General features: G+C 40.8%; 1 protein-coding gene across 1 annotated transcript in view; it reads right to left on the bottom strand.

Annotated features, from left to right (window-relative positions):
• si:dkey-122a22.2 overlaps positions 1-13,281 on the bottom strand; it is a 54,888-nt gene that overhangs the window by 30,935 nt on the left and 10,672 nt on the right. Inside the window, exons 5-7 of the mRNA XM_036558338.1 lie at positions 12,361-12,461; positions 6,850-6,966; positions 2,809-2,883 (exon numbers count right to left, since the gene is read on the bottom strand). Coding sequence (XP_036414231.1) covers positions 2,809-2,883; positions 6,850-6,966; positions 12,361-12,461 — 293 coding nt within the window. The remainder of the gene's footprint in view (positions 1-2,808; positions 2,884-6,849; positions 6,967-12,360; positions 12,462-13,281) is intronic.

Genomic DNA, 13,281 nt, shown 5'->3' with positions numbered 1-13,281 from the left:
AGACTAAAAATGTGTTTATGTCAAATGTGTGGTGCACACATTTCCATTACTTGCTAGCCACACTATCCTCTTAGCATCCATACAAAAATAAAGAAAAGCTTCAGACACCTAGGGGGCAGTCGTGGGCTGGAGGTTAGGGGGGCAATCTTGTGACTGGAAGGCTGCAGGTTCCATCCCCTGAGCTGACAGTATGTGACCAAAGTGCCCTTGAGAAAGGCACCTAACCCCCAACTGCGCCCCGGGCGCTGCAGATAGGGCTGCCCACCGCCTTCAGCACGTACTCACTGCCCCCTAGTGTGTGTGTGCATTCACTAGTGTGTATGTGGGTGTTTCACTGCAGATGGGTTAAATGCAGAGGTGAAATTCACTGTTGTGGGATTAATAAAGGGTAACTTAACTAACATGTCTTGGCTGATCGGCTACATTTAAGCTGAGGGAAAACTGAATAATTTTGATCTTTCACTGAACTATTCCTTTAATTCAAGGAGCCAGTTCTACTCACTGCCTCTATAAGTAACAAAATCTGGTACAGAGCTCCATATACATTATATTAACTTAAGTCGTAAGTTAATACCCCCAACATTTATTTCTCCATGCCTAAGTAATTGGATTGCATGTTCGCTGTTTCGTGCTGGCCTGGTCAAGCGCCTATTAATCAAAGGGTAATTGGACACACATCGCAGATTAACGGTACAGCTCTACTTTCGGTCACATATGAATTAGACCGTTGTGAAGTATTCATTTCTTATCTGACGGAACCCAATTGTGTTATATAAGCGTGGAATAAATAACAGCGGTTGGAGGTTATGAATCAGGATGTGCAGCGAGATGGCCCACATGAGAATGCTCGCTCAGTGTGACAGAGCAAATCTCTGATATATCTTCATTATTTCCCGTGACATGCTGGGAAGGCAGCATAGTCTGTTCTGCAGCCTACATAAAAAAACACAGCCGTACAGGTAAAAGGAAAATCGGAATATATTCACCATTTCAAACTACATGTCTGGATCAACACTGAGAAGTTGCAGCAGTTACCAATGATTACAAAAGCATGTATAATCCATATCAATTACTTCTCAGTGGAATTTAAATAGATTTAATAATGATTTGAATTTGAGAAAGTTACTGTCGAGTGTGCCATGCTGTCGTGATAAAATCACAGTAACTCACTGCCCCAAGTGGCTTATTGCTTTTATAAAACGGCGGGCAACATAAAATATACTAAAATACAATGTTTTAGATAATTATTTGAGTTATTATTAATAATAATCGACATAAATAAGTATGTCATTCAGCACACTCTGAACAACTTTGTTTACATCTTAATGAGTTAATTATGTAGAACCTTCGCAGAAAAATTGGTGCAATGCTTCTCGAAGTAGTATTTCGTTTTAATTAAGGGCATGAATTCTAATTTTGCTGTTTTGTTCGGTTTTAGTTTGCATTGTTTTTCGTCTTTTATTTTACCGCGTACTCAATATCCTCTGTCTAAACGCAGTGCCGGGATGCAGTGCCTCACTGCTCAGGAAGTCTGTGTGAACGCTCCAACCTTTAATATGGTGGCAGGAACCAGACGTCCAAAGGGCTTAATACCTCTAAAAGCTCAGTCTCCAAAAGATATTATATGAAATGGTTATGAAATGAAATGGACATAAATGCATGAATTCGGAGACACAGTTTTATGATAGCTTGAGCTGAGATTTTGGCATATATTTTTTTTAAAACATTCACGGCGGAGGGTTATACACAGGGCGTTTTAAGGCAAAACAGTGCCCAAACAATTTTATTCCCTCAGATTAACCACTGTTTTACCTTTATCAACATTACATATAAAAAGCCACAGGACATGTAGGTTCACTGGTTTTATATAATACAGGGTGATTCAAAAAGATTCACTGATTTCAAAATGATTTATTTCACTTGTAAATCATTACAGAACAATGCAGTGAACTGTAAATGGTTTAAATGAGCATAAAGTTTATTATGTAATTTTACAAGTGCTCAATATGAACCTCCTCCAGCTGTACAGACAACATCAACGCCATAGTCAAATTCATCCCATACTCGATTGAGCATGTCGGGTGTCGCTGCACTCACGGCTCTTTCAGTGCGATTTCGGAGATCATCCAGTGTTGTGGAACCAACAACGAACGCTCTGAGCTGTTGGAGCTTCACTGCCCACGAAAACCACGCTGCACAGTTATGACGGATTCACTCTTATTGAAGTGGAGAACGCAGAACGCTTTCTGCTCAGGGGTCTCATCTCCTCTCAGACTGAAGGGAGCCATCATCAGGTGACGGTCAGAAACTCTATGATCCCCTCTTTCAATTGGTATGTGATTGGTTCCTAAGCACCTCACGGTTGTAAAAATATGGCGCTTTGAAATCGGATGAATCTTTTTGAATCACCCTGTAAACTGGCTACATTTGCAGTGCAGACATTGTGAACCTGAATCCTATCACCACCACTATAAATCAAGTTTTCTAATGTAAGTACCTCTAAAACTGAGCACTTCTCAATGACTCAACAGCTGAATGATGCAGAAATTCTGAACTGCTCAGCTGTTAAATACTGAACTACATGAAGAATGTGCTGTTATTTAGATAGTGCTGAGTGAGAGGAGTTTAACACGGGCGGAATCGCTCTTGATTTGGCCACTGATGAGAGATAAGAAGCAGCTGCTAACGCTCACCGGCCACTGATTAATAGGGCTGTGTATTAAAACGGATGGGCAGTAGAACTGTGTCAGTGTGCAGGCTCTGTTCAGTGCTCTCTCTTCTCTCACTCTCTCTCTCTCGATGACTCACCAGTACTGCTGCCACTTCTCCTCCTCAAAGATGTCCTCTGGAATCGGACTGATCAACACCAAGTCCGACACTTGCCTGGACAGACAGAGACAGAGATTGTGGGGTGTAAAATGGAGTAAGTATGGAAGACAAACAGAAAACTGGTTTAGGAAGCAGAAAGACAGAACGTGCACCAGGACGAGGCCTGTTCAAAATAGTGATCAGGGTAGTAACAGAACACCTGTGACAGCACTACATGCTATAAAAATATTGTGATTAATATCAGGATTACATTAATTAGACCAGACGCAGTTTTTCGGATGTCAAAAGAGTAACGTTATTTAATTCGTCCTCTGTTCGATTTTTGCGAACTCTCACAGACAACATGAACTCACTCCACCAATGTTTGGTGTCTCTATGGTTGACATAGCAACATCCAAGCTCACTGAATGTTTGGGTCTCAGCAAATATAACCTTTAAGAAACATTAAAACTGATAAACCTGCCCTTTGCTTCATCAAGTACGATGCTGCATCTCAAATTGGGCTACGTACATCTGAGCTTTGTGAACACAATGTTTTTTTTTATTATTATTTTGATGATGAAATTAAAAGTTTTGTATTCTCGTGCCTTTTTTCTGCCTTACACAAACAAAAGTGACTGCCAAAGTGCCATCTCCATGGCAACGTTTAAAAAAGAGAGAAAATCAAAGTCTTCAGCCATTTGCCATAGCATGGAAGTCCGGAGAGGCCATGAGCTGTTGCTATAATTTTCTGGATTGTTATCATGAGATAACAAGATGAGTACCTTGTTATTTCAAGATAACAGTTTTGTTATATTTAAATAACAAGACAAATAACTCGCTATCGCAAGATAACTTTGTTATCTTGAGATAACAAAATAAGTAACTTGTTAACTTAAGGTAACAACTTTTGTCATCTCGAGACAGAGATTATCCTGTGACCAGCAGGATAATTTAAATTTAGCATCATCATCCTGTCAACAAATCACTGCTGATTATTTGAAAAGGAGTTATAGTGACAGCTTTCCCATATTGTGAAGTTGCTACCAGTACTCAATCCCAACGGGGACTGGCCACAACCTCCCATTCTAACCTTTCTGATTAATGAAGCTAAGACAGATACTGTCACCGAGCCAGGCCACCCTTTAGAATGAACGGGGTCGATGCCATTGCGGGGGCAATATTTTCATTTCGCAGGTGCCACAGGGACACGGCTGCTTAATTTGCAGGGTTAACAACTGTGCATCAGTGGTGATGAAACATTAAACCTTTCAGAAGAAGGGTGGAGGTGGGGGGGGCGTAATCAGTCCACAGTAGAGGGGGGATTTATAGAGAACTGCTTCAGAGACTTGCACCAGCAAGGTGGTTGTCAGGCTTAGCCGTGACAGGGATAAGTGAATGGTATGAGGTCACCCTTAAAAGAACAGTTCGCCAAAAAAATATACCTCTTATCTCAAACATAGTTGATCAGCAAAGACATTACATTTACATTTATGGCATTTGGCAGACACCCTTAACCAGAATGACTTACAGTTTGATTATTTTTTTCTACACAGGTAGGCGAAGGTAGTGTTGGGTGTCTTGCCCAAGGACTCTTATTGGTATAGTGTAGGGTGCTCACCCTGGCGGAGGATCGAACCCTAGTCTGCAGCATGGGAGGCAGTGGTGTTACCCACTACACTATACCAACCTACATGCCTGGTGTCTGAATTTTGCTTCTGTAGTTCTGCACTTGAGCTACGCGGCTAATGTAGCTAACAAATAGGGATGCATTGATCCCATATCCAGACAGTTTTTAGTACTCAGCGATACAGAGTCCGATACCACACTGAGTAACCTATTTAGGATTAAGTAGTTGTTGATGTAGTGTAAATGAGTGCAGTGTACCTAAACAGGTAAATCATTACAATCTAGCTGATGCTTCATTAGTTACCTTTGATTGAGTAGTGCTGCAGCGGAGAAAAGCAGGTTTAGTTCCTTGTCAGTAAAGCGCTTCTGAACAGGTCTAAGTAAAGTGTGCTTCATAGTTTAAACCTCGATCTGTCTCTTTCAACACCAGTCTCTGTAGCACAGTAACACAGCAGGAATCTCATCTGAGGCTGAAGCATCTGAGGAGCTCACTTGTGGAGTTTTACGTATGAAGTCTTTTGATTGGCTGGTTGAGCTGTAGCTGAATGTCCTCCAAAGTCAGACATGCACTGCGCGATTTTAGAAACCTTGTTCTTTGGAGACTCACACTGTCCGTTTGAGTGTTTGGGACATAGCCTACGATTTATATACTCACTGTGTAAAAATGCTCAGTTCATTGCGAATTTCAAATGAAGCTGTTTCAACATAACACGCTGTGCGCCAAATACTAAGCACAGAGAACCTGAGCAGCGCTGCTTACACTAAGCACTGAAGCTAAAGGCCAGGCAGTGATGTACACCTTAGGACAGGGGTGTCCAAACCTCTCTCAAAGAGGGACCAGATTGTACTGTGTTAAAACACCTGAGGGCCGACATATCATTCACAAATCATTGGAAATGTATAGGTTTTCAATATAATAATATTCAATGTAAGTTTTCAAAATATCAGCACACAGAATCTGAGCTTTCTGTGAGCTACCGTGTTTCCTACCACTGTATAAAAGATGCACAAAGCTTCTTTTATTGTTGGATTGTTTGTTCAGAACAGTTTGAATCAATAAGCGCTTATAATAAATAAATTGTTTAAGACTAACAATACAACATGTCTAAAGTATTAATCATATCTATTCAAGCATTAACTTGTTGAAAACTATAATGTGAGACAAACTAAACAAAATCTATAAATTTTTGAGTTTTGTTAGGTAATGTTCTTTACATATCAAATAAACGCAGTGTAGCAGCGTTTTTGTTTGACCTTAAAGGGTCAATACTTACTTAACTACTGAATTTACTCTAAGAAGTTTTCCATCTGGTCAAAATCAGCAGTTTTCAGTGTCTAGTTTGAGCTTTATATCTGTAGCCTTGACTAAATGCCATTCACTAAATGAAGCTGCAGGTCTGGTCAACTGCCACCATCAGGTGAAAGGAAGAACTGCAACGTACTGTCTGGCGGGCCCACTTATAACCACCGTAAAACAGAAGCCATACGCCAGTTAAAATCTGTCCATGGGCCGCATTTAGCCCTGGGGCAGGACTTTGGACACCCCTGACTTAGGACAATACAGAGTCACATATTAACATTGAACCTTCGTAATTCCATGCAGTCAAACCGAATAAAGCCAGTATCAACTGACTTTGGTGGGAAATGTCGACTATTGTGTTTCCGTTTTAATGTCATTTTGAATGTCTGTTACAAGATTTAATTGTCCATGTTTAAGCTAGGGCATGCTAAAAAAACCCTGAGTGGCCAGAAGCATTAACTTTGTGGTAATATTACACAGGAATTCCCATTGACATGATAACAGAAATCGGTATTATGATAGAGGTACGTATTTGATGGAAAAATGCTACTTTTAAACCAAATTACAAACAGTTTCTGGATTAAACATTGCTATTTTTAGGGTGGGCGTGTACAGCTGTTGTTGTTGCATGCAAGTTAATCTACCCCGAAGTGTCCCAAACCGATTAAGACCTTGGTTTAAACATCGTGCATGAGCTCTTTTTTCATCTCTAGGGTGACAGGATGGCGTTATTCTAGAGCCCTGGAGCATCCATGTGCTTAATCCAGTCATCATAACAGCTAACATGGCTGAAAATGAATGAAAAATAGTGGCAACCAATTAGCCAATTCTGACTGAACTATCCTTTAACACACTGAATATGTTGAATGATTGTGAAGAGAGTTCCACCCAAGATCTCTCTCTGCGCACTACACAGACAAAACTTCTTTAGCTGAGAGCCCCTTGAGCGCTATCTTAATTTACTCTTGCACTTTATTGAACCGTGCATGATTTTATCCCATTTAGTTATGCAAATAGCGTCTTCAACGCTCCAACCTGGCAACATCCATTAACTACCGTCTCAAGGTTTGTCCAAGCTGTCAAACTGACTGATCTGAAGCGAGAAGACTTACGCGTCATGGATGTGGCTGTAGAACCTGCCATTAAGCGCACCCAGCTCCGAGCCAACCAGAATAAAGGGTGTGGCTATCTCAGCAGCCTTGACCAATCTGTGGAGGTCGTCCACCATCCTGAGAAAAGAGATGAGGAGAGAGAAAGAGAGAGAGGGAGGAGAAAAGAGGGATACAGGTCAATCCATCGCAGGCACATGGGTGAACATAGCCGGAATGAGTGAAGGCTAGACATAGTGTATCTGACGCCTCATTCATCACCGGGGCGTGTTATGACACGTGTATCCGTTGACCTCCGACCCCGCCTCCTCTTCTCCAGACAGCGGTGCAAACATTAGCAGAGCGGTCAGCTCCGTCCTTGTCTATTACACCGGAGACGGACTGACCCGAAACTAACCACGCAGGTATAAATTTAATTAGCAATATGCACCAGGAGACAGTGAGCCAAGGGGTCAGGAAGAATTATTTCTGACATGGTCGTTAACCAAAAGGCCAAAAAACACATACTGGAGAAAGTACAAGACATAATAAATTCTAAAGGCCACTACATACGAAATAGATGTGCATGACACTGAATTAGCTTAATAATACTATAATTCTTGCTTTTGTTTCCAGACAAATCTGTCCCATGCTATTACTGGCATAGGTTTCTTAGAGGGGACGCAAAGCTCATACCACCTGACCCACTATGCTTCACACTCGCAATTTTCATTTCTAATATTATAATGTCTTTCTTCTTTTTCTTCATTGGTGTTTTCAAATACAGATCACAGATCTCTAACACACATCAGTGTAGTGATTAGCCTGAGGGCTAAGAGAGAAAAGTGCAATGGCCTAGAATGATACTCTAATCACTTCAACAAATCGAATGCCTTTAGACTGGCTTTACATTTTAAAATAAGCAGCCAATCAAAACAATGATAACACCAATGACATACTTTTTAACCACTGATTTCACCAGATCAATAGACAAGAAAATAAAACAGAAATGAGGTTTACTGGGCGGTTGAGAAAGACCACCCAACCCCCCACCCACCATCCCATCTCAATGCTAGTAATTTTTTATTCCGATAGTTTCCTGAGCCATGACAACAAACATGAATTTTTCTAAGCAAATATTTCTGTAACCAGCTGCGTTAACTAGCCAGTAACGCTAACAGCTGTTTAAACAGCTGCTTATGCCAGTCTTTACTCTTCATTTGCCTGCTGTTATCAAGATTTACACAGCTTATTATTTTCTTCTGTCTCCATGTCCCTTAACTTTACACAGAGATCACATTCATTTGGGATCCAAAGAATGAAAATTATTACAGAAGATTAGATCGGAATGCACTGCAAGATGAACTTGTAGAACTAGTGGCACAGCATCTAACTATTTCTTCAGAACTGGACTCTCCAAACCAGACACCTGGCAATTCCAGTTAAACATACATAGATGTCACGTAGAAGAACACCTTTACATATAGATTTACTGAAGTAAATAAATCTGCTAGATGTACTAAACTATCTAGCTAGCTATCGCTAACAAACTAGGCTACAGGATTAGTCTTTGTAATCCAGTGAAGAGCTACAGCCTGAAGTGGGATAACAAACTCACTATATCTTACATGATCACAGGGAGTCTGCTCCATTTTCCTCACTTTTAAACATCCCTGAGAGTCTTGATCATTGGAAAAGTGGAGTTGACTCTGTCTGTTCCAGTAAAGAAACATGAATGTTGACAGTATGTGGACCATGAGTCTATGTTCAGGGACATAAAGTTATGGATTAAAACGACAGATCATCTCTGTTTAAGCCGTAGTTGTTTAAAAATAACGTACATGGCTAGATTCTGCTTCTTCATTAAAGAATTGGCAATAAGTGTTCCCCCAAAGTGCAGCAGCTGGACTTACATCAGTCAAAGGAAGCATGCGCTAGCCCTCATCCTCCCAGCTTGGTAGCGTCATGTGATGAGGCATTAGTTGTGTTGTTTTTTGTAATATACATATTTCTTCAATTTGATAGTTCAAGATTAATAGTTGTTTACATACGGCAAAGAACCAAAACATGACCACCTTCTTAATGACCACCAAATTCACTATGTTGTTGGTTCTCCTCTTGCCGCCAAAACAGTTCCCACCAAGGCATGGACAAATCCCTTAAAGCCCTGTAACTTGCAAGGTGCAGCCACCACGGATCTGACTTCTTCTTTCAGTAGATCCCACGGATGCTCCATCGGATTGATCAGCAACATCCTAAACTCTTCGTCATGTTCCTCAAACCATTTGGCCAGATGGTCAAACACCACATTCCCTCCACCAGTTCGTCTTCTTCCCATGGTGCATCCTGGTGCCATCAATTCTCCAGGTAAAAGGCCACACATGTATCCGACAGTCCATGTGAATAGAAATGGGACTCATCAGACCATGCAACCTTCTTTCATTATTTGAAAATGCCTGTTGCCCTTTACACTGTACGTAAATTCCATGATGAATGGACTAAAAGAAATGACTAAAAATGACTCAGAAAAAAGTCTGGTTCCATTGACTTACCTTTAAAGTAAAGCAGGTTTTTTCCTTCTCCTGTAAAGTTACCATTTTGGAGATACAAGGTTTTCTTCTGACAACAGCAATATTCTAGACCTTGACATGCACCACTATTACAAGACAAAGATACTCAATCTGTGCACAGAAACAGTGAATGTAATCTTAGGTGTTAATATGCCTGAGTGACATGCGGGCACGGAAGAGGAGTCAGAATTTGGCACAACATCTGTCATCTAAATTGGCTGCCCGCTGCGTTCAGCAAAATTTGAACACCAAACACACCCCGGCTGATGGACTACATCTGGAGTAAGAGGAAAACTATGTACATTTGATTTGTTTTCTGCACAACGGCTCCCTTAAGGAGGTGCCAACTTCTGTTAATCTTAAGTGTATTTCTTGAAAATGTAGCTTTGTTTAATATTGTCCTCATCGATATGAAACACCACGGATCACTGAATCATCCACAACTGATGTGCTGTGTTTTATGGCTGTTCATCTGCTCGGCTGTTTCCTTTCCCAGCAAATCAAACCGGCAGCCAAATGAAGAGGTCTTGCCGCAGCGGGCTGAAAGGGCATTCATCAGAGAGTCTGCTTTTTGCTGCTTATTGAATTCTGGGAGAGAAATTGATTGCTCGAATCGTGTGCCTCCCGCCGCGGCCAGACTGCTGGACGGAGCAGCCAAAGCGTCCGCAGCCAGGGTGTTACTGTGTCAACAGTTATGAGATAAGAACAAGCAAACGTGCCGGACGACCAGAGCAGCCAATGAAGCCATGGAAAGGACAAGGACACACACGCTTACGCACATGCACACATATATCTCCTCTAACACGGTCAAACAGGACGGTCAGAGCTGATTGAAAATCAGGGCCGGCCATCACGGAGGACAGGGGGCCAAACGCGTGCCCTTGTGTGGGAGGTAAGGTTGTCTACAGGAGAGAAATAACGACTTCCTCCAACGTTCAATGTCTACACCACAGTCTGCGAGATCAGACAAGGTTATTCACGTAAATTTTGATAGTGCTAATAAAAATGACTGCTTTGAGCTGTTAGACTACTTATCATTTGACAACAGAAGGGAATTCTGCAGAATTAAATGATGTAAGGAAAGTCTGTCAGAGTGATTTGATGTGAAATGCTTCTTTCTAACCAAGTGAGAATTGTTCACAGTGGTGTAACAGGAACCAGACGTCCAAGAAAGCCTATAAAAGCTATAATTAAAATGGATGTATAATTATAAAATAAAATAAATAAAATAATAAAGAAAATAAAATAATTATAAAAAAAATAACATATCACCAACACTATAATGAAATCCAAATTGGGAAGTTTGTCTACAATGAACCATTTCACATCAAACCACTCTGACTGTTTACAGCTCAACAACAGAATTATTTGGAATTATTTTGTGAAAAATTGCTTTTTCATGTTTTAGCATGAACAGGATGATGACGCACAAGCCTACAATAATAAAGGAATAAACTGTAACAGGCAATTTTGTTTTTAAAGGACAAAGTGAAATCTTAAAAAGGTCCCCATTACAGGTGCAAGATGTCCCTCTAACTGGGGTAAGAAGCTCCTCTCATGAATCCAGCAGCAATTTGTCACCTTGAGTTTTAAAGAATCTATCATTTACGCCAAATCATTTCTAGTATTCATATATTTTTTTTAATTATGTTATTAGTACAACTCTTAAAATTTTAGATTTTAAAATGTAATTCAGGCTTTGTTCAATTTGTCTTAATGATTTCACTTCATTTTAACACGTTTAAATGGACCAAAGACAAAGCAAACCTTCGCCTCTTCTCTATATAACTTCTATTGTCTCTGGAAAAGATGAGTTTCTGATGCTGTTTTGACATGTGCATGTGTTTAATTCTCTCTTCATAAGCTCTGAATCTGTGTAATAATGTGCCAACGTTTCTCCATTTTGTAAAAGCAGTGAGCCGCTTGAGGCTGTTACAGGGACTTCATTCCCCTTCGCGTTGTGTAAAACCACGGTAGCACAGAGAGTCTTGTGGCTTACTTACGGTAAATTTTCTGTGAAGCTGCTTTTTATAAAAACCACTATATAAATAAACTTTGACTTGATTAAATAAATCAGATCTTGGACGGTACCTGTAAACACTGGACTCCTTTGAAGAGAGCTTTGGAAATGATTAAGCTAACACATCACACATAACATTTTTTGTTTGAATTGTATTTGCATAATTTTGGTAGTGTTTTTGGACCAGATGCTTGCTGACCAGACAGATGGCTTCACATTTAATTTTCTGAGACACCAAAGATTTCAGCACTAAACTGTATACACCAATCAGGCATAACATTATGAGCTTGTTTCTACGCTCATTGTCCATTTTATCAGCTCCACTTACTATATAGGTGCACTTTGTAGTTCTACAGTTACAGACTGTAGTCCATCTGTTTCTCTGATACTTTGTTAGCCCCCTTTTACCCTGTTCTTCAGTGGTCAGGACCCCCATGGACCCTCACAGAGCAGGTACTATTTGGGTGGTGGATCATTCTCAGCACTGCAGTAACACTGATGGGGTGATGGTGTGTTAGTGTGTGTTGTGCTGGTATAAGTGGATCACACACAGCAGTGCTGCTGGAGTTTTTAAACATCTGCTGCTGCACAGTTTGTGTTGGTCATCCTCTAGTCCTTCATCAGTGGTCACAGGACGCTGCCCACAGGACGCTGTTAGCTGGATATTTGTGGTTGATGGACTATTCTCAGTCCAGCAGTGACACTGAGGTGTTTAAAAACTCCAGCAGCACTGCTGTGTCTGATCCACTCGTACCAGCACAACACACACTAACACACCACCTCCACATCAGTGTTACTGCAGCGCTGAGAATGACCCACCACCCAAACAGTACCTGCTCTGTGAGGTGGTGTAGTTTGCATTCCATTTTAACACGTTATAAATAACTACCTTGTTAGACGGAAAGGTAAAACAGAAGTTAAGGAAATGCCCTATAATCCATGTACCTTCCAGTGGTAGATGATCTCCACACTTTCTCCATGCCTGTCGTCTGGTTCTCCATCACTCTCCAGCTGAAGCCCAGCCCCACTCGGTCATACGCACAAACCTGAGAAAGCACAAACCACACATCTGCATAAACATCGCAAAACTCCAAACACCAGAGGAGAACTTCTTAGTCTGCTGGCTGCATCTGATGGGATGCTTCGTCATACACAATCAAATAAATAGATCTGGGTCTGGATGGCTGCCATATCTTCAAAAACTATGGAGACTGAAGTTCTAAAACTTCTAGGCCTTTTTACAGTATTTTCTCTGTGCTGCAATCACAGCACAACCAAGTTCCTCAGCAAACTGCTATTGGTTTGTCAGCAGCTCAGCACAGAAAGTGCTTTCATTACGTTGACCTGCCCTCCTGGGCTTCAGAGATCATTGCCCAATCACAATCAAATACAGCACACCCAGCATACCTCTGCCACATCCCTCTGCAGCTCCAGGAACCTTCCCAAACCCTTAAAAGTCACAGTTATGACCAGCGACAACTATGTGTTTGTAAAGAGAAGAAGAGATATTTTATTATGACTTTACTTTGATGAAAAGTGACTACTGTGTGTTCAGTCTTGCTTTGAATTAATCGCTGCTATCTGTACTAAAACACAATCTGCAAAGATCTATATAACCTTCAAACACGCATCTCCGCAAAGCTTGTGTGATGCAAACAATACACTGCACACACAGCCCATTTGATGACATGATGCATGACTCAATGTCTCTGATGAATTCTTTCTTGGATCACTTCTTAAACTGACTCAAACTAACCAAATGGTGTGTTATATTTACAAACCCAATTCCCAAACCATTAGGACAGTAGGTAAAATGCAAATAAAAACAAAGATTTATAAATCTACTTTGACCTGTATTTGAACAAA

This window comes from Colossoma macropomum, unplaced genomic scaffold (genome assembly GCF_904425465.1).
Source record: "Colossoma macropomum unplaced genomic scaffold, Colossoma_macropomum, whole genome shotgun sequence".
Classification (NCBI taxonomy): Eukaryota; Metazoa; Chordata; class Actinopteri; order Characiformes; family Serrasalmidae; genus Colossoma; species Colossoma macropomum.
The sequence above is the reverse complement of the archived record's forward strand: the minus strand, read 5'-3'. Positions and strand labels throughout refer to the sequence as shown.